General features: G+C 33.8%; 3 protein-coding genes across 4 annotated transcripts; 1 reads left to right on the top strand and 2 right to left on the bottom strand.

Moving 5' to 3' along the window:
* Positions 1 to 1,746: 1,746 nt before the first annotated feature.
* On the bottom strand, positions 1,747 to 5,160 carry LOC119190072 (peroxidase-like). The gene is made up of 5 exons (XM_037441119.1): positions 5,023 to 5,160; positions 4,218 to 4,374; positions 3,494 to 3,661; positions 3,020 to 3,218; positions 1,747 to 1,856 (listed from the first exon to the last, which is right to left on the bottom strand). The coding sequence occupies exons 1-5, from the start codon at positions 5,154 to 5,156 to the stop codon at positions 1,747 to 1,749; spliced, it is 768 nt and encodes a 255-aa protein (XP_037297016.1). The 5' UTR covers positions 5,157 to 5,160.
* A 286-nt stretch (positions 5,161 to 5,446) lies between these two features.
* LOC119190117 (peroxidase-like) lies at positions 5,447 to 15,395 on the bottom strand. The gene is made up of 8 exons (XM_037441185.1): positions 15,280 to 15,395; positions 12,870 to 13,070; positions 12,207 to 12,346; positions 10,930 to 11,097; positions 10,477 to 10,664; positions 6,501 to 6,744; positions 5,653 to 5,853; positions 5,447 to 5,531 (listed from the first exon to the last, which is right to left on the bottom strand). The coding sequence occupies exons 2-8, from the start codon at positions 12,998 to 13,000 to the stop codon at positions 5,524 to 5,526; spliced, it is 1,080 nt and encodes a 359-aa protein (XP_037297082.1). The 5' UTR covers positions 13,001 to 13,070; positions 15,280 to 15,395; the 3' UTR covers positions 5,447 to 5,523.
* Positions 15,396 to 16,396: 1,001 nt separating this feature from the next.
* On the top strand, positions 16,397 to 18,183 carry LOC119190116. Of its 2 annotated transcripts, none has more exons than XM_037441184.1 (2): positions 16,397 to 16,601; positions 16,930 to 18,183. In XM_037441184.1, the coding sequence occupies exon 2, from the start codon at positions 16,933 to 16,935 to the stop codon at positions 18,088 to 18,090; it is 1,158 nt and encodes a 385-aa protein (XP_037297081.1). In that variant the 5' UTR covers positions 16,397 to 16,601; positions 16,930 to 16,932; the 3' UTR covers positions 18,091 to 18,183. The 2 variants fall into 2 exon arrangements, with proteins under 2 accessions (XP_037297081.1, XP_037297080.1); XM_037441183.1 differs by having other exon boundaries at positions 16,397 to 16,838.
* The last annotated feature ends 6,699 nt before the right edge of the window (positions 18,184 to 24,882 follow it).

Genomic DNA, 24,882 nt, shown 5'->3' with positions numbered 1-24,882 from the left:
AATCAAAATATCGTTTTGCCCGACCCGGGATTTGAACCCAGGACCTCAGAGCATTTTTAGGCAAGGATTTGGAAAATATACATTATTGTACGGAATCGCACAACCACAAAATTAGTTGAGCAAAAGTTATCCGGGTAAAATTCCAGAGAGGTTGTGCAAGGTTTGATTAACTGTTCTAAGTTTATGGTGAAAAACGTTGTTATAGCGAAGGAAATCCTCGGCAAATCTGCTTTGCGCAATGAGCTCTTCACAACAGATAGTTTTTCCTTTAAACGTCTGAAACGGATTTATACTAGTTCCCATTAGTATTGTTTATATTTTGACGATTGTAGAAGGTGGTGGGTTACAAAACTTGTTCGTTTTGACTCAATAAATAAGCATTTTTAAGTACCTATAATACAAATTACACTAGTTCCAATTACTATTGTTTACATTTTGATAATTGTAGAAGTTGGTGGGTTACAAAAATTGTTCGTTTTGACTCAATGATAAAGCAATGTTCTTCAAGTATAATATAACTTTATTAAAAAATATTAGGTACTGCATTAATGATTTTATCATACGATCTCGATTGCTATCTACGGATACATCTAGCGTAAATGGATTAATCACAATAGTTTGACATCCTTAAATATAAATTGACTAATCTCGGTTTCGATTCAAAGATATCAGTTGACATGATTAATTGATTTTATCTGTATCTCACTAATTGATTACAAAATTACAACTTGTAATTACCATCCATTTCCTCGTTCACATTAAATCAGGCTTGCTGGACAATAAATCATCGAAGAATAAAGAGAAATCTACCGATGGTTCCTTAGAGTTTTTATATCCGATAGGCACGTGCGTTGCTTCATGACTATACTTATGTTATTATCGTTTGAAGCAGCCGTGTGTCATCAGCGCCATTTTGAAAAATCCGGGCTGTGAATATGTGTGCAGGAACTGGCATATTCCTGAATATAGATATAAATACATAAAGGTCTCAGTCTAGTCATGCGTAATGTTAATTAAGGTACCTGATTTAAGATATATAAATCATTCAATATATTATATATGTTTTTTCCTACGCATGACTTAATTTTAATGGCATAATTCGAAAATACCTACCTATTATATGTTATGGGTATAGATAATTTGACCCTATTTGAAATGCTATTCGTCACATAAATATATAAGTCGTCCAAATACATAAGTCACTCTAATCTATATCCAAATAATAAACTAGTACTATCTTCATTCGTTTTTTAATACGATAACTATCAAAATTTACTTAAAACTTGTGAACGGGCCCTTATTGCTTGAAATCACAAGTAAATTTGTGTGATAACATTACATAAATTTTTGTTTCTTTTAGGGTCCCGAAAAATAATATTAAGACTCTTTAGAAACATTAGCATCGAGAATATTTGAAAATTCTCAGAAGTACACGACTCTTACCAGTTACCATGTAGGATTTTTATACGTTTTCAACTAAGTGACCACATTGGACCTAATTGTAAGTAAAGTAGTTTACAGAATTGCTGACGAGCGATGATTAACTCTCGCCAGTCGACAGAACTATTCCGGCCTGTTTGGAACCGGCTATACATAGTACACGACACATTTACGTGGACAATAAGGCAGGTTTTGCATTTTGCGTGCGGTTGTCGCTATCTGGGCAGATTCAAATATTCTACAATCAACAATTTTTCATTAATAAAACCATTCTTTACACAATATTTTCATATATAACAACAAATCTCACCCAGGTTTTACGTTAAGGAATGCCTGTGGTTGAATAAACTTGATCCCTTCAGCATTGTCGCAAGCGAATCGGGCCATGTTCGTTTTCCTGACCTCGTGCAGTTGGGCTGCAAAAATAATTTAACAAACGAAAAACTGATGATTTAGTAACAACTTATATAATTAACTATCAGTGTAGCGTGGGTTTAAAGGTCATTAAGAAATAAATGTCACGCGCGACGCCTCTAGTCACTGCTACATGCGAAAAAGGTAAACAATTTTTTTTATATATTTTGATTCCCCTAAATGGATCGCCGGTCCGACTACCCTCCCAACTATGCAACGAAACTGTTGCTTATGAATGGATATTGTAAAGTTTTGGAGTATTTTATTTTAACCGTTTTACTTATGTAACGTTTTATATTGATCTGTATTGGCGATAAATAAATCATTTTTAATATAGTTAATGTCCGACGGGCGTATTTTTAAATGATTCTGTTTAACTTTTTATTATGAATAAAAGTTCAAAATTGTAGTTTTAAAAATATCTGTACCAAATTTGTAATATGGAATACTATGTATTATCGTTCTCGAAAATCATATTTTTTGGCTCTTTGTATTTTTAACAGGTTGCTCTAATTTTTTTAGTTGTTTTTGTTTATGCGTTTTTATCGGATTGTAAATATTTATAAAAATATATTGTAAAACGCTCTTTTTACAGTAAACATTATATTAGCAAAATAATTACAGCATACAATTTTAAACATTCTTTTGACAACGTCCAGCCAGAGAGAATAATAATAGAATAGTCGCCGCGTGACATATCTTCTCTTCTGCCAGCCTGCCCGCGCAGCCGAATACTTCCGGAAACGCCCGATGTCATCGGCTAGGATAGCGGCGCGTAACAATATATTTTAATTCATTAAAATTGTACTATTTTTTATACATGAATGGCAAAGTGACCCCACTGAACCTGGCGTGGGATCCTAAAGATGTCGACTGACGAAAAATGATTGCCCCTCAACAGTCGACACAATTATGCCGGCCTGTTGGAACCGAAGATACACAGGCTGATCCCGGAACGCGACACACGCGGGCCACTATGGCGGGTTTTAACACCTTGTGTGCGGTGGTCGCTATCTGGGCGGATATAAAATATATCCTACCACCAGCAAACTCAGACTAAAGGTACATTTCAAATGATACCTTTTAAGTAAATAAGTAGTCCGTTCATCAATATTTAAGACTAACACAAATCATTGAAAAATGAATCTTAACGCTATTAACTTACATAACGTCAGACTGTGCAGTTGATCTCCTCGCTCGTACCAAAACCTATCTGAGAATCTGAATAGCTGCAGTTGCTTCGCCATAATGCAGAATAGCGTAGGTCCTACGTAAGTTCCTTGCATACTATTCTCACTCAGAATACCAGCTAACAAATCCACGTCATCCGTGTCGTTGTATAACTTCTTGAGTGCCTCCACTTTCTGTAATATTACAGTATTATGTATTTTGAATGTTTTCAGGTTTGAAAGTATAGCTATATTATTTTGTAGTTAAAGTATACCTAAACCGGAGACTTTGTTAAAAATTATTATAGAAGAGGTTTGTTATGAGTTTACTATATTTCGCTACAAATTATAATAATAGCATAATGCCGACAATCGTTGAAAAAAAAAACTCTATAGTGGACTATTTCTTGGCTACGTTATTGACATCAGACTAAATATAAAATTAGGATAACAATAATAAAAATTGGTACCTCAAAATCCATCACGTCTAAGAAATCTTTGAATTTTTTAGCAGGCTTCAAACCACATAAATGTCTGTAGTCGTTGTATCCGCGGAGACCCAAATCCCTGCCTCTCTGGATATCTATTGCGCCTATATCGTGAGCTTGTTGGAGGTTGCCGTAGTAGTTCTCTGAAACCTGTTAAATTAACAAGATATATTGATACAAAGCCATGATAATCTTGTTTAGTATGGATACGAATGGATCAATGAAAATAGCTAAGTTACAATAATAGTTATAAATTCAAATAACATTATTTTATAACTTCAACATGTTATACACGTATATAAGTCGAAAGAGGTTTAGAGGTTAACTCATTGTTATTTATTTATTTCAACCGGTAATTATATAATGTCATGGTTAAGCACAGTACCATAATTAGTTTATTTCTGTAAGTTGTATATTCTTGTTATTAGATTTTTTGTTCATGTATGGGGCTAACTTCGGAGTATACCTTATCCATTAAAAAATAAATTATCAAAATTGATCTATTCTGTAAAAAGTTATGCGTGGTCTAACATAAAATATATATACGTGTCGAATTGAGAACCTCCTCCGTTCATTTCGTCGGTTAAAAAGAATAAAGATTTATTATTATTCTTTATTACATCCCTAACAATGTGTAATTGATATAACTGTCACAAAATTTATATAGATCTTGTTTCAAAGTTAACAATCTAAACAAGTAACTTGCCTCAGGGTCCAAAATGTCATCAATTTTAGAAGCGCTCTGGTCGAACGTGCCACGGTTTATTTCTTCGAAATACTTATTTTGTTCAATCAGATCTTGTCTGTATAGAGTTTCACTTACAGAAAAGTCTCCGATGTAGTGATGTTTTTCGTTGTATCTTCTAAGATTATAAATACATTTATTATAATACTTCTTGAGAGTAAAAAGTCCGTAAATTTTTATTTATTTGTTCCCGATATGGAAATAAGCCTCCTATTACATCATGGAATACACACTGCGAAATGTGGGTAGATTAGTTGAACCTCTGCCTGTCCCTTCGAGGACAAAAGGCGAGTATATGCATTTTGATTTATGCAATATCAACAGTTATTCTCCATGATATTATATAGGTGGATTTGATAGCAGTAAAATCTGCTATACATTATTTGATACAATTACAGAAAAACTTTATAAACTGGTATTTTTGTAAATATTGACCTCTATAAATATTTTGGGAGAAAGGTTTAGTCCGCAACAAAATGATCAACGAAGTATTTTTATCATGAAACATTGCCATAAAATTCTTTGTGAATTATCGCTCGCTTTAACGGTGAAGGAAAACATCGTGAGGAAACCTGCACTTGAGAAGTTCTCTATAGGAATTTCGAGGGCGTGTGAAGTCTACCAATCCGCACTAGGCCAGCGTGGTGAACTAAGGCCTAATCCCTCTCAGTAGTAGAGGAGGCCCGTGCTCAGCAGTGGGCAAGTATATAATACAGGGCTGATATTATTATTATTATTATTGCCATAAAAGTATTCCAACTCTTACTTTATCCTGCCGTCTAACATAGTATGGAAGAATCTAACGGCAATTTCATACTCCGCGTATACGAGGGGCACTGCATCCTCATCGTATGCAGACACGTGTTCCACATGTTCAGATATCAGACCGTAGTTCACCATGTTCTTATAGCCTATAAGGATATACATAAATATAATCAGACGCCTAGACACAAATAAACTACTAGTAAGTTTAAATGGATTTTTTTTTGTGTTGACCATTGCTGATGTGGCCGAGATTAAAAGGGTATAACGAAGTAAAATAAAAATAAATAAATGCTATATTGGGTGCAAACGCTTATATATTTTTTTGTCAAATCTAGATATCTAAGAATTAATGTAGTGTCTAATATACAAATATATTTTTTTAGTATCATTATCTTACTAACTCTATAAACAGCAACACTAGAGTACCTTGCCTGTTCTTCTCTTCTAAAAACTGCTTTCCGAGTTGCTGATAGAGTAAAAACTAACTGACTCCAAATAATGTTTAATATTCTATGGATTCGAAAGAAATACCATTTAGTTTATAGTAGGTACATATCAATATAGAAGTAGTTCCAATAAAACAAACCCTTATTCCGTCTGTAATATCAGTTTGATGTGACATTTTACTTACCCAATAACGCGGGTAGAAGTTCATACATGAATATATTGGAAGCTGTTGCTATATTGATCTGTCGCGCAATTTTAAATAGCCTGTCATCTTTCCAACACGGGTTGATCTCGTGGAGTATTTTTGCCAGTCGATTGTGTTCTCTTATAAAGAATATTCCAAGGGTCGTTGTACGCAAGTTGAAGTTGCCAGCTTCAGGAAAACCTTGAATATGGAATAACGTCATTTGGATTTGTATACATTTTTGGCTACAACAGTAGTAATATATTATGCTATGCTTTAGTCTACTTGTGGTTGAATCTCAGTGCTGGCTTCATTATATTAAGGGTATCCTTTGACACAATTAGCATATCGATTTCATAGTTGGTTTTCATGGGATCGTATTTATATTTATGTACATATTTGTATTTAGAGGTATACAGATTTATTTTATAGGAAACTTTCATAAAACGATGATTTCAAACGTATTATAGAGTTTCAATTTTATATTGAGTTACTAAATAAAACTACGTACTTATCTTTATGAATCGCTTTACAATAAGTTACTCTACCCGTAAAAAAGTGTAAGTTTCGAACAAAATAAATATATTAATATAGCACTCTCAAAATTGTAATTTATATTAATAATGCCACTAAGATAATTAATCGCAGCAGAAAAATCACACTTTCAATCAAAAATACACTCACGAACACGCCACATTCGCACTAAACTAAAACTTGAAAAAAAAAAAATACTGGGACGTTTGGTGAAAATATTCATTATTCATGGATGATTTTTGGGGCAATATCAGCAAAGGTAAAGACGAGTATATGGTTACTCTAATATAGACAAAATACTATAGTTAACTCACCAAATTCGTAGCACCGCGATTCATTTCGCAAATTTTGTATACATACATCTTCTGAAATATTAATAGCGATAGGTATGTCGCTTATCGTTATGTTAATTATTGTCATATTAGCTGGCGGTACGTGACGCTCTCCTCTCCTTTCCAAAGTAATAAATCCGTGTTTTCCTTTACGAATGGATGCGGCGGTTTTGTTGTCTACTCCGTATATTGTTGATAAGTCAATTAGAGGAGTTTGATAGTTAATCTAGAAGAAAATGCCATTTTATATTACGTCCCTCTGTTAGTTTTATTTATTATTATTATCGTTGTATAAATACTAAGCAATAACTGAAGAGCCGACAGTCTATCAATTATGGTTCGCTTATACAAAGACTGTTGGCGTAGTGGAATTGGATGCACCGTACGATACTGTTTTGGGGGGTCCTGGCTTCAAATCCCGGGTTAGGTTAGTTAGGTAAGTATTTATTTACTTTGGGCTTTGACGTTACTCCGACTTTTGTCTAGTGGGGCAGCTGGAGGCAGTAAAAAAAGATAACTGAATGCAATGCAAGGCCCGCACCACGCGTTGTCGCTGTAAGTGCAAGGCTTTTTCTAGGGTAAGCAAAGACGTTTCTATGGTAGGCATCGCCCACTCTTACCACCACCCCTAGGAACGCCAGTGGTTATTGGGTTTGCCCTTTATCTATCTGGAGTCTGGCAGAGTGGGTGCTCTGGTTGCACCTGTCTTTCCCTCCGGCGACAAAGGCGTCCTTCGTTTTATACACGAATATATATACAGAGTCTCCCCACTTTTCATATTCTTTAACATAAGCGCATACCTTATATTGCAGCTCGAATATTTCATGAACTAAAGTACAACTAGGAAGGTAAGTATGATATAAAATGTGTAACAACATAAATATGCTTCAGACGTATCTAGTTTATTCACTCGGCTTAACTTTAATCAAGCGTGTGTGCGGCTAGAAACTCCGAATCTGTATTTTGAAGAATTTCCTAGTCATGTAAGTAGTTGTTCAAGATACCATTAAATACTATTTCGGAAAGGACCAGTGTAAATAAATAATAGCTCTTGGAAGTGCCTTTGTCAGAATACAATAATTGATGGATATCTATTGACATTAATGCGGTTTTCAATTTATAATTGAGTTTATTTTTTAATTGAGTATTAATATAGCACTCACAAAATTGTAATTTATATTATAAATCCAACGAGTAATAATAAACTGGGGATAATGTAGTTAGTTGTACAATTATACCTGATATTTATGTACTTAATCCCACTTTAATAAAATAAAATAAAAATAAATAGAGAAGCAAATTAAGATATTATAGCGGTTCAATAAAATAAAATTATAAATTAGTGTCACTTACCGAAACGAGCGAACTTAATAATAATTTTTTATACGATGAAAATGGAGGATTAATACAAATTCGGTCTGTCATATTAACCCATAAATACTGAAATTGTCTGATCTATAAGTCCCTCTGCAACATATGCAATGAAGCGATACGCGCAGTTGTGACTTTGAGACATCTCTACAGGGATGAATAAACATTAGTATTGATTTATTCGCTAGAATACCTGGAATTTTGTAATGAAATGCCACATATTACGAGCGGATTGTTTTAAGTTTTGTACGTTAATACGAAGCATATTTTTGTTTCCATAAATTTGTTAATTTATTTGTAAAGAAAACCATTTTTTTGCGTCTTAAATATATTCAGTTGGCGAAATTCAGGTACAATTTTCTTCCAATAGAACTCGGATTCTTTTTAACCGACTTAAAAAAAAAAGGAGGAGGTTATCAATTCGACGTGAATTTTTTTTTTATTTTTTTTGTATGTTTGTTACAGAACTCGCTTATTTATGAACCGATTTGGAAAATTCTTTTTTTATTCGAAAGAATTTCTCTCCAGATTGGTCCCATAAATTTTTTTTCAACATCGCTTCGGTAGTTTGGTTTTAAAATAAAAAAAACTAGAATAATTATGTCGTCTAAGAAAGCGAAATCGCGAATTTAGCTTTCCTGTGACGTATTTAGTAATGTATTTGCATTGACTCTGGTTGACTGTACTTCTCACATACTTATACATATAGCATAACATCTTTTCTCCGTGTCAGGGGTAGGCAGAGGCGTAACATTCCATCGCGATAGTCGTACTGTGTGTGAAACATATCAGTTGTGTTTTTGCGTTAGGTTTGCTTGAATCTACTTCTTACATACATATATATAGCATCACACCTTTCCCCCTTTCCAGCGGTAGGCACAGGTGTAACATTTCAGCGCGATAGTCGTACTGCGAGCCAAATAATATCAGTTGTGTTTTTTTGCGTTAGGTTTGCTTGAATCTACTTCTTACATAGATATATATAGCATCACATCTTTTCCCTTTTTCAGTGGTACTCAGAGGTGTAACTCCTCAGCGCGATAGTCGTATCGTGAGCGAAACACAAATATGCCATTGAGACGGTCTATTTTTACTAACACAAAAAGCAAAAATAAAAATAATTTTAACAAAAAATTAAACCGCCTTCAAAAACCACTCAAAACCAAAAAATAATTTCACATAACAAGTATATATTGGATACCAATTTTGGAGTCGGTGCCTAATTAAAATTGCTAGTTAAGCTAGATAAATACATTAACGAATATACGAAAACAATGTGCTGCCAGCGTACAAAGTCAGCAAGTCAGATCGTCACCGGAGATAAACACATCGCCGCAGGACAGCAAATGGAAGCTATTAAGGAAATATTTAAATTTGTGAACTGTACACTACCCAAATTCTTCCCCATTGATTTGAAAGAAATTTAGCTCATAGATGGACTATGCAACAAATATAGCTAACTAGCAATTTTAATTAGGCACCGACTCCAAAATTGGTATCCAATATATACTTGTTATGTGAAATTATTTTTTGGTTTTGAGTGGTTTTTGAAGGCGGTTTAATTTGTTGTTAAAATAATTTTTATTACATGTCAGAATTAGTTTTATCTGTCATTTTATTTGTCGAACAAGAGGACTTATCAATCGAATATGCTTTTACATAAGTATCACATGAACTGATAAAAACTTTGGATTATGATTTTTTAACGTACTTTCCTTTGTGTGAGAAAATATTCCGGCCAAGGTTACTTCTCTCGTGGTATGCTTGTCGATCTGGATTAGTATTCCACGGTCGTCTCTATGAGGATAAAGTCACGATTTGACTCCCTCTGAATATTTTAATATCAGAACACGCGTGTTAAACGGAACGTTGAAGTTCGATCGTGTTCGCACGTGACATATGATTTTTTTTTACTAGGTACATAAATTTTTTCGTTTGAACACTATCACCTGATGATAAGTGATGGGTCTACGATGAAACGCTTGCCTAGAAGATACCTATTCACTCGTGGCTTGAAGATAATACCTATATATATACCTATATATAATAATTATTCGGACATATGGACTCTAGCAAAGAGTGCCAATACTTTAGTTGCGCATGATAACAACAACCAAAACGCTTCATGCGCATCGGTGGAATATCAACCATGAAATAATTTTATTTTTGAATGACCTGATAACGTTTCGTGTCTTGAAGGACGGCATAGAAACTACTATGACTCTCCATATTAGGAATACAGTTCAAAATTACAAAGGCGCGTGGCATTCAATGCGCGCAAAAAGCAACATTTTAATACTTATAATAGGTAAAATAAATATGTATTGCAATTTATTAACTACTTAAATTAAGACTAGCTAATTTAAGTACATCTCCATCATATTTTAAAACTGGTATATTATATTGACAAATCAATTTAGAGAAAGTCATATAGAAATACCTACAATGGTGACTATATAGAAATCTCGCACAATACTTCATTATTTCTAATTTTATTGTACTCACACTCCTCGACCCGTGTGGAATCCAACAATAAGAAAAGTAACTTTAATGTTAGAAATACTTATGAAGTTGAAAGGAGTCTCACCTGTTCGGGATGTATTGTGTCTGGTGTACAGCCCATGTCTTGGAAAGTTTCCGCGCGTGAGAAATTTAGACAGCGTATATCCGTCACTTTGAGATACGGGTCGTTGTCTGGCACACGGATAGGGATGCAGCGGGGATCCGCCTCACCTGCCGGCTTGCAGCAGTACTGTCTCTTGCGTAGGTAATCAACTGAAATGAAGGACATTTAAGAAACAAAGAACAGTTTTGAAATAATCCTGTCAACAAAGCGATTAAAACAATGGAAAGAGAAATTGAGTTATCGTAATCAGCGAATGGTACCATTTTTGAATTTCTGATATTCACTCAAAAATATTTAACGGTTACTAATTTATAATTGGATTAAATAATTCTTTTTTTTTCATTTTAATGGTTTTTTGGTTTTTTTTTTGTGGCGTGAGTTGTGAAGTGTCTAAATAGTTAGAATATGACTTACGTGGTCCATTTAACAAACTTATATCTCTTTGGATAAACTCCAGCATATGATATGTTGCTATGTTGAACATGTAGCGGTCTTCAACACGACCTGTGGTCTCCAATTCCGTCCTAACCTTTCTGGCTGACGGTAGCTCCTCGCCATTTTTGTTTTTGCGAATATGGCGTTCTGTAGAAATATTTCGATTATTTGTTTCCTTCATGAAACTGTGTTTCATATTCATATTCCAGAATATTTAAATATTTCTAATAAATACTTAATGGTTAATCTATCTATACTTATAATAAATCTGTTGAGAGGTCAATTCTGTACATGAAATATATTTCCAAAATAACTATCAGGGGGTGATTAGGGATCGATACTGATGCCAAAAATGCAATTAGTAAAATTTTTGCCTGTCTGTCTGTCTGTCTGTATAACCGTTATAGAAACAAAAACTACTCGACGGATTTTAACGAAACTTGGTACAATTATTTGTCATACTCCTGTGCTGGTTATAGTATACTTTTCATCACGCTACAATTAATAGGAGCAGAGCAGTGAAGGGAAATGTTGGGAAAACGGGAGAAGTTACTCCATTTTTAAGCTTCCGTCGCGTGTGCAAGCTTAATGGTTAAAGCTACACAGAAATCATGTATGACGGAAATGTTCTCCTTAAAATTATGTAAAAATATCCCACCACAGCATATGTCTATCTTTTATGGTTGACTCACAATAACACGTGTAACTCCCGATAGCTTAGCAGTTCGAAGCATTCTCATTATATTTGTCTACTCTTACGTTTATAACACTCTCAGTCATCCCTAATTATAAAAGTTAACATTATTAAATATTCCATAAAAAGAATCATAGAAATCGGTATAGAAACACCAAAGTTATACATGAAATACGCTAATAATAAGCCATCATGCGTGAATACTGAATCATTCTATAAGGATTATTTTTGTATATATATAAGGTCGCGAACGCACAGGCAGGCGGCTTGCTTGGCACCTAGAGGCTAGCGAATCACCTAGCGAGTAGCTTCGTAAAACGAACATTCTCGAACGTTCACGACCGGCTCCATTTTTGAAGTCCGAAATCCACGCGGGCGAAGCTGCGAGCGGAAGCTAGTCTTGAAATAAAGTTTGAGATTTTAAATAATTAATCACTTATTACTTTATGAAACAAAATTATAGCAAACATTGCGAAATACATCCTTTAATGCCAAGTCTTATGGAGAATGCTTTCATATAATTCAGTAATTACAAATAAAGAAAACGTTTTGCATTTCTCACTGTTAGCATAATCGGGTTTGAGCAGCCTCAGATATGCTCCTTTAGCAGCTCCTTTTGCGGGCTCTTTGTAATTGTTACACGTCCCGTCTATTCTGCTGCCTTCGTGTGGTGTGCATGGCTTTATTTCAAAGGAACATCGCCTGTGAACGGTTTTATACTAACTTTAGTCGACAAAATTGCATTTAATTCAACAGTTTCTGGCTGGACGTTTCATATCCTACTTATATTAAACTTGAGAGGATGATTGGTTGTTTATTAGCCAAAACTATTGCATGAATTTTAATAAAATATGGCACAAATGAATTTGTATAAAACGTGAATGTATACCGGTTATTTTTACCCCAGAAAGTAGTGAGATATTTATTCCAAAACAAAATTTTCACGCAGACTGTGCTGCCGTATATAGATATTATAATCTATATAGATATAATAATAAACCCTGTTTAAAATTATCCTCGTTTTAAGACCAGCTGTTTAAAGATTTCGTATTACAAATGGTAAATATGTGAGAAAGATAAAACCATAGAAAGATCCAAGTCTTTATTTCAGATACATTTAATTACAAATAGCTGTAGATAAGAAAAGCTTAGGTTACCAGTCCGTTACAGTGCTTGTAAAATAAAAATATCAATACACCGCTTCATTGCTAGAAATAAAACTCACTCTGTGGCGTTCTTTGATCGCAATTCCTTTGACTGTGCGACGTCCACTTTTTTTCCACTGAACCTATCAAAGTCTACTCCGTTGCTCCAGGAAATTATTAAAACAAATAACAAAACTTCAAGCGAATACATCTTCGTGCATTTATGACTCCGGTTGGAAGTGCTTTGATACAGTTAACCAAACATAAAGGACGTTCGCGTTCTGCAATAAACATTTCATAAATATCCGTTTCTGTTATTGGATATTACGAAATCTAATTGGTTCCTCTTTTGTACATCAATTTGTGTCGGATTAAAAAATATAGTGGAATTTATTTATTGGCATCATGATCGGATCCTTTATGGCTGTATCCTGGTACAATATTGTACTTCATCCGTTTTTACATACGTAAACAAATTAGCTTTCCGCACAACTACGTTTGATATTAATAAAAAAGTCAGTCATAAGTAGGCAGTCTAGTCTACAACAATAGAAATTATAACGTAACAGAACAATGGCACTATAGATCAACGGATAATAATTTGCCGTGGCGTGTGGCGCAAAATCTGGATTACGTATCCAGAGGTGCACGGATGAGGTGTTCTTGTCAATTCTACTGGTATAAATGAAGATGCGTTACGAAGTCGGAGTTGCAAAGCTGATTGCATTGTACAAATGTTAACAAAAAAAATTACGTGTTTTAAAACTGGCTACGAAGTGTATTGTTTCAAATGTAAATAAGTTATTGATGTTAAGAATCATGCGTATTATTTTTCGCAGAATAAGTTAATGTTTGCATATTACTTTCTCACGTGATTCGTCAAAGATAAAAAATAGGAAGAGGGAAAGAACAAAGATTTATTACATATCGTCCTGACATCTGCAGTCTGAAACAGCAAAAGTTTCAGAATATATACTGAATTGAAACATTTATACTTGAGTTATTAAGGAGGTTAAATTGAAACATAAAAAAATGGCGTGCTATTATACTACGGAAAACTAGCAAAACAGTTAAATAGCCCAGTTAAATATTTAATGGAATGATTTCATGTAATTAGTGGCGCAGTAGCATAATTTTCTTAATGACTGAATTTATTAAGTTTCCAGGTATGAATTTGCATTCAGTTTTCTTAGCGTAAGAACATTAATGGAGAAAAAAGTTTAGCATTAATACCGTTTATTACTTGGCATTTTTTATCTTAAGAATAAATGCTTAGTTAACTATTGGATTAAACTGATAATTCAGGCCACATTAGTGTTTAAATGTGCCGTTAGACACTAAATTTTACGTTAATTCCGAATGGCATACTTATTTAAATATTAGATATGAATCTGAATTATTACCTACCTGTTTTGCTAAAGTCGTAATGAGATTGAAGAATGGGCAAATAACCTAAACCAGACATGCCGAACTTCAAATTATGAAAAAATATAATAATGATGTGGCTTCAACGTACCATTCAAGGCCGACATTGGATGTTTGAGAGCTCCTTTCTTAACATTTTTTGTCACGAATGTCACAACTATAGCTATACCTATAGCTTGGCATATATTCATTTATTTTATGGCGTGATACTACGTGTGCCATTGGTTTGCTAACCCTATAAGATTAATAATATAATTTATATTATTAATTATCCTATACTAAGGACCAGAATTAGTTCTCACTGAACAAAGAGTAGTCGATATGCAAAGACACCGTTATCTTTTTATTGAATTTAAAACACATCCCTGCATTTATATTGTATTTTTATAATCCACTTCTCATTAAAAACATCAATTCCCAATTCATTAAGTTTAAAATTGATAAAGTTTTATTCGCGATGATGTCACGAACCTGACTGCGGTCTCGTGTCTTACAGAAAAAAGTTTTAATGAGTTTCTTTTGCTACGAGTGCAGGTATGGTTGGTAATAAGGGGGCGAAAGGACAGGGGCGGCGGGAGAGGAGGGGGTTGTGCGTGAATATCGTGTAAGTACAAGAATAGAGGTTGGAGGAGCTTGAATGTCGAGCATGAGTATAGCGCAACTTTACTAATACAAAGTATTGTACGGTAGTCTTAATGTTTTTAGGTTTTAGTACTAATTTCAATTGAACCCTGAGTATATATTATGTTATATTTTTTTATTTACATACATACATAGTATACTTAGTACTTTGTTATGTTATACTTATATGTGTAGATATCACATATCCACTCTCAGCCAAGTTATTTGCAAAAGTGTAAATTACTATATATTACGGTTTATATAAATTGATTATGTATATCGCTAGGTATAAAATAGAACAAGTTTAACGTTAGTTATAATTCTAGCAATAACAGAAGTTACACTTCTACATAATTGAAGCTCGTGAACTCGGTGTTTGAGTATGTATTATCCCGCGGGATCTGGCTACAGGCCCCGGAATGTGTATAACAGCTTGCATCATACCTGCTCCGAGTAGCAAGTTAGTTAATCCCATGACGCGGACAAAGGTTGTTTTAAAGTTGCCTCGTTGCCAGTATTCTTAGGCCATAACCTTTGAATAATATTAATAATAATATCAGCCATCTATTATGATCATTTTGACATTGCGTTACTAAATTAAACCACAACCTTATCTACTTGGAAATAACATTTAACAATAAGTTACTTGAGCCGTATACGTAAAATAAAAAAGTGTAAGTTTCAAAGAAAATAAATATGAATACAAAAGTAATTTTAATTTTACGCACTTTAATGCTACTACTACTATTCTAAGAGAATTCTTCGCAGTGGCAACACCATACTTTCAGTCAGAAATATACTCACGTATACGCCATATTTGTATTAAACAGCAAAATGTTAAAAAAATGTGACAACTAAAACCAGGATTTTTGGTGAAAATATTCTTTATAAGTAGATAATTTTTGGCCCAATGGCAGCAAAGGCGAAGACGAGTATATGATTTCATTTAGTAACGCAATGTCAAAATGACCCTGTATACTGTCCTACTGATTGGCATGAGCCTCCTCTACTACTGAGAGGGATTAGGCCTTACTCCACCATGCTGGTCTATTGCAGATAAGTAGGCTTCACAGACCCTTAAAATTCCTCAGGTATGCTGGTTTCTTCTCGACGTCTCCTTCAGCGTTAAAGCAAGCGATAATTCACAACGAATACACTCATGATTCTAGAAAGATCAGAGGTGTGCCCTTGCCTTTTGAACCTGCGAACATTCGTCTCGCCAGTCCGTTCCACAACTAGGTAGGCTATCGCCGCTTCTTGTAGTCTCTGAACGTTTTGTAATTAATCAATACTTTAGATAAACTTATTTTAGTAATAATGGAGTTTTTAGTGGTTACGTTTGTAAGGTTTTGAAAGAAAATCAAATACAGAGTTAATAAATTATTATATTCAGTTTATAAACCCCAACACTCTGATCGTTATTCATATAGATTCGTTAATTGAGCTATCAACCTTTAATACTCTGGCAGCACAGCAGCATAAAGGAATAACGATCAGAGTGATGGCAGTTACAAGTTGTCATTTTTTTAAAAAATATATAAAACGAAAAAAGAATGGCGAGAGGGATTCCGCCGTCTGAATGCGAAAAGGAATGGTCGTTATGTTGAAATAGTTTAAGTATCAAGTTTGTCTCTAAGCCAGATTGGCAATTTATGTTAAAATATATGAGTTCAATATAATTAAATACCTATTAATAGTGCTGGTGTGGTTTCATTATTTGGAACGGTTGGACTGCTTACTACATATCAGAAGTGGGATCGCTCCACGTAAGTAATATATGTACAACCATGGATATATATGTGAATAAAAGAAATATTTGTGAAATAAGTAAAATCATTTGTTGTTTAAGTGAATAAATAGATTATGACAGTGACGTTTTGATTGCCATTTTAGTTCAAATTTTGAACAAATAGTTTATATGGACGTTCTGTCTGTATAATATACGTCAACGTCTATAATACATTATATGTTTTGGTTACCTACTTGTGTTAATAAAATATAATGTAGGTATCCTATGATGTTATATTCTGTGACAGTTTTTGCAAATCAAATATATTTCTTTTAAATTAACATTTATTTTTGCCCGAGTTCCAGAACATGGATAAAGAGAGTGAAAAGCGGAGATTGGAAACTCCTTCGCGTAGCCGTACTTGCCGCCGAAGTGAAACCGGTCCCAGTCTCTCTCGCACGCGCAGTCGCAGTCGAAACGAGCGGGGTCGTGCAAAAGAACTGGAACTCGAAAGAAAACGGATTAAGCGGCTCGAGCTTGAACTACAAAGGGACCGAGATATGCTGCGGGAACGTGAAGGATCTGCTCGTCGGCTGAGCAACGCTAGGTCCGAGACTTGCCGCGCCCGAACAAAGCAACATCGGGGATCAGAACGAGGACACCATGTGAAACGTACCAGGTCACGTAGCCCTTCTTATTCTACTAATGATGTTGTGAAAATTATTAAATCTATAAAACAAGGCCTAGATTCACAACCTACACCACAGAATGCGCAGTTAACAAAAAATATAGACCACAAGAATATTCTGCCAAATTTTGATCCTTCTGTTACGAATCAACGAATAGACATATGGTTAAAGAAGGTTAATGAATGTGCTTCTGTGTATGGTTGGGACGATAGGACTACTATTCACTTCTCGTTGCAAAAACTTCAAGGATTGGCTAAAATTTGGTTTGAAAGTTTAGATACAATTATGTTCAGTTGGCAGGAATGGCAGGAAAAATTAACAACCGCTTTTCCTCACGAACATAATTATGGCCAATACTTGGAGGATATGCTGAAACGGAAGAGTAAATTTAATGAACCTATCGAGACATATTATTACGAGAAACTGGCGTTATTGAATATGTGTGATATTGCTGGCAAAGGCGCTGTCGATTGTATCATTCATGGAATCAGTGATAGAACCATAAAATCTAGCGCGTTGGCAGTGCGCTGTTCTCAGCCCGAACAGCTATTGCAATTTTTGATGAGTAACAGGGATTCTATTACTTTGCATCAACCTTCCAATTGTAAGAATAGGAATCTGTTAGAAAATACGGATGCCACCAGTGGCCACAGTTTGGAGACAAACGAAAAAAAGGTCTCTAATCAAAGTGTCTTTTGTTTTAATTGTAAAGAAAGGGGACATCCCTATCTTCAGTGTCCAAGACCTCTGGTTAAGTGCAATACATGCAATAAAATAGGACATAAGGCCGAAAATTGTTTCAGTAAAGCAGGGAATGTTAAGACTCCAGACTCTTAAGAAAACCATGTGCATTTCAACTTCTAATCAAATTCAAAATTTACCAAACAAATTAGGGTCAAGGGTTTTGTCTTTGAAGTTTTTGTAGATTTTGTAAGCGGGATCACCTTGATAAACAATTCCACTGCAAAGAAGATAGTTGGCGTGCATGACAATGTGCTAACAACTATGAAGGGTTTTGGTAATGATTTAGTGCAGTCCCCGGATAGTATTGCTCTTGATCTGGAAATTGACAATGTCAGTGCTAGATAAGCCGATGTTAATGGGCCAGTATTAGTTATTTATGATCCTTATGCTGATCTAGAGCTCCATATGGACGCGAGTAAAACCGGAGTAGGGAGCATTTTGTTACAACGATCACAAGGTAGTAATAGTTATCAGCCCGCTGGCAGTCGTGTAGGATGTGTCACGACGAAATGGGTCATTTAGGACTCGGGAAGACTTTAGAAAGAATAAAGAATAATTATTGTTTTATGAAGATGACTCGTTTCGTTAAGAAATATGTTACCTTATAAAGTAGTGAAGGCGTTAGGAAAAGATCGTTATCGGATCACCTCTAGTCCCGGTTTTGAGGTAATGAAAAAGAAGCGTAGGACCACTGTCGCTGCGGATCGTATGCGATCTTGGATACATATTGCTGCACTCTCAGTCAATAACGACGAGACTAAGTCTGGGAGTGATACAAGCTACTTATAGAGTGAAGTTTATTTGTAATATTGTATTAACACATGTTTTAGATTTAGATAGCCTTCCAATAATGATGTATAAATAATAATAATGTAAACTACAGAAGTTTTGTTTATTTACAGGTCCAAGGGCGAGAACTGATTGGTTCGCACCTTGGCCAGACAACATTATTAATAGAATAGAAGTCCTTGAGAATTGATTGGTTCAAGGCAGTATGATATATTTGAGTACCTCAACTAAGAATTGATTGGTTTAGTTATGGTACGAAAAAGTCCTTGAGAAGTGATTGGTTCAAGGCAACATCAATACAAGTATCACAGCCAAGAATTGATTGGTTTGGTTGTTATACTACGAAGTCCTTGAGAATTGATTGGTTCAAGGCAGTATGATATACTTGAGTACCTCAACTAAGAATTGATTGGTTTAGTTATGGTACGAAAAAGTACTTGAGAAGTGATTGGTTCAAGGCGACATCAATACAAGTATCACAGCCAAGAATTGATTGGTTTGGTTGGTATACTACGAAGTCCTTGAGAAGTGATTGGTTCAAGGCGCCATCATTACAAGTATCACAGCCAAGAATTGATTGGTTTGGTTGTTATACTACGAAGTCCTTGAGAAGTGATTGGTTCAAGGCGACATCAATACAAGTATCACAGCCAAGAATTGATTGGTTTGGTTGTTATACTACGAAGTCCTTGAGAAGTGATTGGTTCAAGGCATTATCATGGAAAGTATTATAATCGAGAAGTGATTAGTTCGGTTGACACATACTTAAGTAAATTTATTGGTTCGATGCAATGTATTTATTACGGCAGCTAAGAATTGAATGGTTTAGTTGTTGTACAGAGACTTCAAGATAAGTTTAATGAATTATATAAAACAATACGCTTATATATGGAAATTGAAGTAGCTGAATATTAACTGTCAAATTTATTTGGTGAAGATAGAATATTTATGTTAATTTAAGAATTAAGCTGAAACTATTTTGTTGGTAATTAAAATACATTAATGAAATTCGTTATGTATTTAGCTAAAGCAAATGTATTTTTTTTTTTTTTTGTATATATATATCTCTATATTTGTCTTTTCTCTAGCACTTATGAGTTATGTTTCATAAAATTAGGGCCTAGTGTAAGGTTATCACCTGATGGCGTGTATGAGGGCATACACGGCGTCAGAATGGTCGAGTGTAAGGTTTTGAAAGAAAATCAAATACAGAGTTAATAAATTATTATATTCAGTTTATAAACCCCAACACTCTGATCGTTATTCATATAGATTCGTTAATTGAGCTATCAACCTTTAATACTCTGGCAGCACAGCAGCATAAAGGAATAACGATCAGAGTGATGGCAGTTACAAGTTGTAATTTTTTTTTAAAAAATATATAAAACGAAAAAAGAATGGCGAGAGGGATTCCGCCGTCTGAATGCGAAAAGGAATGGTCGTTATGTTGAAATAGTTTAAGTATCAAGTTTGTCTCTAAGCCAGATTGGCAATTTATGTTAAAATATATGAGTTCAATATAATTAAATACCTATTAATAGTGCTGGTGTGGTTTCATTATTTGGAACGGTTGGACTGCTTACTACACGTTTGTAAGTTTTACTTACATAAATTATCCAAGCTGTATAATGTGTAAATTCAATTATTGTAACCAGCTTATGAACTTTACATTAGTATTTGTAAGTAAGTTACGCGAATAAAACTTAAAAATATATCGCCCATCTCACATTTTCTGAATTTCATATTTTTATTACAAGATATTATTGGAATCTACAATGACAGACGGTGAGATTGGATAAAAAACTTTGAATACAACAAATTGCTACTCAACTGCAGGCAAATAGAAATTCATTTCGCAACCCAGGATTGAAGTTATCTATTGGATTTTCTTTTTAATTATCTCAAAACATCTTTTGTTGACTTTTAAAATAATAAGAGCGGAGATTGAAGTTCAATTTTAAGTCTGGGATTTTGTTCAATCCCTTTGTTTTTAGTATTTAATTTTTTTATATTATTTAATAAAAATTGGATAAACACAATGACAATTTGAGGTTACTCAGAGATTTTTGTTTTTATAAATTTAAATTTAGAGTTGAGAAATAAATAAAGTAATAATTTATTAAGAAGTATGTAATATACATACAGACCAGGCTACAAATTATGTACTAATTACAATGTAGTATCGTATTCAAGCTAATACATAATATCAAGATAATTAACACACCTCATGTTAGTCCATAGATAATAAATTAGTATGAGTAATTAAGTACATTGTATTATATTCAATTTACTTGAATTGTATCCTATATAGTAAGTTTATGAAATGACTTATTGCAAATTTTATTTCATTTACGACATGATTTTATTAATTATGAAACATATATTATGGGTTCGATTCTCAGACAAACAAAATATATTTATTTTTTTTTTATTTCTAACAAATATGAGTACCCCTACATTAAGATTTGCAACTGATAAATCGTCCCTATAAAACGGAATAATATAAAATTGCTAAAATTTTATTTTATTACTTGCACTTGTCTTAGCTTTAGGGTTGAAACATGAGTTTTGTTATGTTAATATCCTCGAGCAGTGATAAGAAATAGCCGCTTAATAATTCAGCTGGCATAATTTAAAAAAAAATGAAGGTAATTATTGCAAAGGGAAAATAAAAATGGACGTGTTTTACGGGTGACTGCGCCTATGATTTGACTACAGATTAATCTCATTTTAAAAATCTCAATTTTACAGATATGGCGGTCTTTATGAACAAATTTTATAGGGTTACATCTGAGGGAGTTATGATTGCATTTTTAAACAAGACATTTGCATTTTTAAAACAGTTTAAAACAGATGGTGATTTATAAAACAAACAATTTCAAAGAATCTAAATTAAAGAAACAGAAACATTTTACAAAACAAAAATGCAAATTATCTTCAAGAGATCTACAAAGAAACTGCAGTGAACACAATTACAGTAATGCGAAAGATAAAGAATATATTTCCTAATATCAGAGAAGAGAAAATAAAATGGCGCTGTCCATTCTGAGTGCAAATCATTGTTGAAAGGAGTGGTTATGTCCGCTTGTGGCGTCACTTGATGAGTGGTCGACGAACGTTGCATTGCCACCGCTTTTGTTTTTTCTCATTTAGTTGCGTTTTAATCTGTGCAGCTTTTTAAATATTCATTCTTTTTTATGCGACCAGTATGTGCTACGGGCTAGATAAATTATTAATTTTGATGGAGTTTATTAACTTTTTTATAGTGTTATTTAGTTATGTAAGTAATATTAAATTGAATAACTTTTTTATTTATTACTTAAACTTAATTAAGTAATGTTTAGGTTTTTATTTAGTGATTATGTTTGTGTGGAGTGTTTTATGTTTATAAAGTTATACTTATGTGTTTTATGTTTATAAAGTTATAAGCCACTTTCATACAAAGTCGAAGGTCAGACAAAAAAAACGGTTTTTATTTTTCTTCTTTTTCTGAGCGTTTCGCATTAAAACCTTGCAAGCATAAACTTCAAATAATCCTCAGTTAGGAAAATGACCAGTACAAATTTTACTTTAATATTTTAATTGTCAACTCAAAATACGGTAAATAAACAAAAACATTTTAATCACAGCAAATACGAAAGAACACTAATCTATAAAGCTTTATGAGAAAAATCGGCCGCGGAGAGTGTGCTAAAACGGGGCTTACGACTAATCCGGGTTGAAATGTTTAATATACGAGGTACCGGTGAACTTGGATACATTGCAGTGTAAAATATGAGAGGATCAATCTTTTATTAGGTTATTAATGACTTTAGAAAAACTTCCCCACTCGCTGTCGTTTCGACAATTTGTACAGATTTAAGGATTTGCGGTTTATATCCGCCTTTGAGAATTTGTTCGATTATAATTTTCGGGTTTTGATTGATGGTTTATAACTTTTGATGAGTGAAACATTCGGATGTTTTAATAATCGCCCATGCTTGCTTGATCCATAATCCTTTCTTTTAATTATAGATTATTGGTGGGTTTTTGGAATTAATCAGATTATTAGTTCATACAATTGCTTTATTGAATTCATGCGTTATAAATTTTATTCCATATTAGGTTACATTAGTGATCATTTTTGAAGAACCAGTTTTGCTTTTTCTACAATAAGACTTGAATATTATTATTAATTTACCTCTTTCTTACAATAAATCTTAATTACTAACAGACATGTTTACTATAAAATATTGTGTTTAATACAGACCACGCTGTAGCCAATATTGTGTATGAATGGGCTACTCAGTCGGTTTTCTATGAAAGTTGTTCAACCTGAGATTTTATCTCCTTCCTTGCCTATTTCTTGACGTCAGATCGTAGCTCGAGGAATCTTGCATTTTCGGTATTCATATGGTGGAGATCATTTACCTTCTAGTGACCTACTTGCTTTTACCAATTTTCTTTGAAAATATGGGCTTTTGCAGACGACGTATTTTATACGTACGCCGTTTGCGCATTTTTTAAAAATATATATAATATCAGTGCTGAATTGTATATTGTATACTGTTGGGTATTGATAAGATAAGATAAGGTACTATAAGAGGGATTAGGCCTTAGTTCACCGCGCTGACTTATTATGGATTGCCAGACCTCACAATCCTTAATTTTTTTTATGGATAGCTTCCCAGGTATGCAGATTTTCTAACGATATTTTCTTTCCCCATTACAGCAAGCTAAATACACAAAGAATACTTGCTTTGGAAAGGTCAATAGTGCTTGTCCTTGGGTTTTGAACCTGCAAACATTCATCTTGGCAGACCGTTTAACTGTCAACTAAGTTATCGTCGCTATTGCATTATTTGCGCGTTTTGTGCGCATACATTTGCATGCAAAATATATGATACGCGTGGCACGTATAAAACATTGAAATAAAACTATTTTTCTACGTTTTATCGCGGTTTTGCAGCTTTCATGGTCAGTTCGAAACATCGGGACCTTGAAACTCCTCGGCAAAAAATATTTGGCTTATCCTCAATTCTCAGCAATATCTACCAATAAATTTCACAATAGTGATGAATGGCATAACATTTCGTAATATAAAAATAGTAGATCCAACTTGGGTTATAAAGATATATTCCCCGGATTAAGTCATGAGAGCCAACATTACGTCCGAAATTGAGCGTTTAGTCCTTTAGGGTTTCCGTTGACTGCGACATTATGGGAAGGTCAGTCGTAACTGCTATCGGAATATGCTCTCCTGGTACACGAGATTCAACTATGTATAAATGTAAATTATTATAAAAAAATTACAAATACTAATAAATTGGCAAACTGTTACTAAGTAGCCTTAATATATTGCAAATAATAAATTACTTTGATGAAAAAATGTATTTATTTATATGAAAACTATTTTCTTATTCTAAACATAGATACCACTGACGTCAGTGCTATCCTCCAGAATATAAAACAAATAAAAAAAAAAGATTTTTTCTATTATTTGTGTGTTCTTCAGCCGTCGGAATAATTGCAACTCTTATATACAATACAGCGATAAATACATCATTGTATAGGTTTTATCGATACTAATGCGTTTCGTTCGATTTCACGCGGTCGCTGCGGAAAGAGTGCCAGCGATAAAAGTCAGGGCTGCTGCGTAAATATACTTATTTAAAAATCGAATAATTAATTGATTTATTTAAGTATGCGGTTTCGTGAAGAGCGAGTTGTTCGACTCGTACGCGTAACAATTGCTAATAGATAATATAAGCGGTTCCCGTAACTTTTAATTTGTGGAGTATTGGAAGATATTGTGTTTAATAACTAATTAGCATTAAAAATATAATCTTCAATGCTTAATGATGACGGTTAATGTAACTAAAGCCTCATAGTTGGAACAATTTTCTATCCGCGTACGTTTCTTTTTTTAGAGGACCTAAAAATGTTGGCCCTTCTTAATATTCGCAATGAAGAGGCAATATCCGCCCGCTTTCACAGGCAATACTCGCTAGCTTAACAATTGTATACTTGTCCTTTGAAAGATTTAAAAATTAAACACGCCTACATATATCTGTATAATATGATGCAATAATCTCCTAACAATTATTGCTAACAATA

This window comes from Manduca sexta, chromosome 21, assembly GCF_014839805.1.
Source record: "Manduca sexta isolate Smith_Timp_Sample1 chromosome 21, JHU_Msex_v1.0, whole genome shotgun sequence".
Lineage (NCBI taxonomy): Eukaryota > Metazoa > Arthropoda > Insecta > Lepidoptera > Sphingidae > Manduca > Manduca sexta.
The sequence above is the reverse complement of the archived record's forward strand: the minus strand, read 5'-3'. Positions and strand labels throughout refer to the sequence as shown.

What these genes read in the sequence shown, in the direction of transcription:
- LOC119190072 (XM_037441119.1), bottom strand. Translation starts at nt 5,156, where the DNA reads ATGGTGAACTACGGTCTGATATCTGAACATGTGGAACACGTGTCTGCA. An exon ending in ATGTTAGACGGCAGGATAAA is followed by an intron (nt 4,375 to 5,022) that starts GTAAGAGTTGGA and finishes TTATAATCTTAG; the next exon opens with AAGATACAACGAAAAACATC. An exon ending in ACTGCACAGTCTGACGTTAT is followed by an intron (nt 1,857 to 3,019) that starts GTAAGTTAATAG and finishes TTATTTTTGCAG; the next exon opens with CCCAACTGCACGAGGTCAGG.
- LOC119190117 (XM_037441185.1), bottom strand. Translation starts at nt 13,000, where the DNA reads ATGTATTCGCTTGAAGTTTTGTTATTTGTTTTAATAATTTCCTGGAGC. An exon ending in CAAACCCGATTATGCTAACA is followed by an intron (nt 11,098 to 12,206) that starts GTGAGAAATGCA and finishes ATATTTCTACAG; the next exon opens with AACGCCATATTCGCAAAAAC. An exon ending in ACACAATACATCCCGAACAG is followed by an intron (nt 6,745 to 10,476) that starts GTGAGACTCCTT and finishes ATTTTCTTCTAG; the next exon opens with ATTAACTATCAAACTCCTCT.
- LOC119190116 (XM_037441184.1), top strand. Translation starts at nt 16,933, where the DNA reads ATGGATAAAGAGAGTGAAAAGCGGAGATTGGAAACTCCTTCGCGTAGC.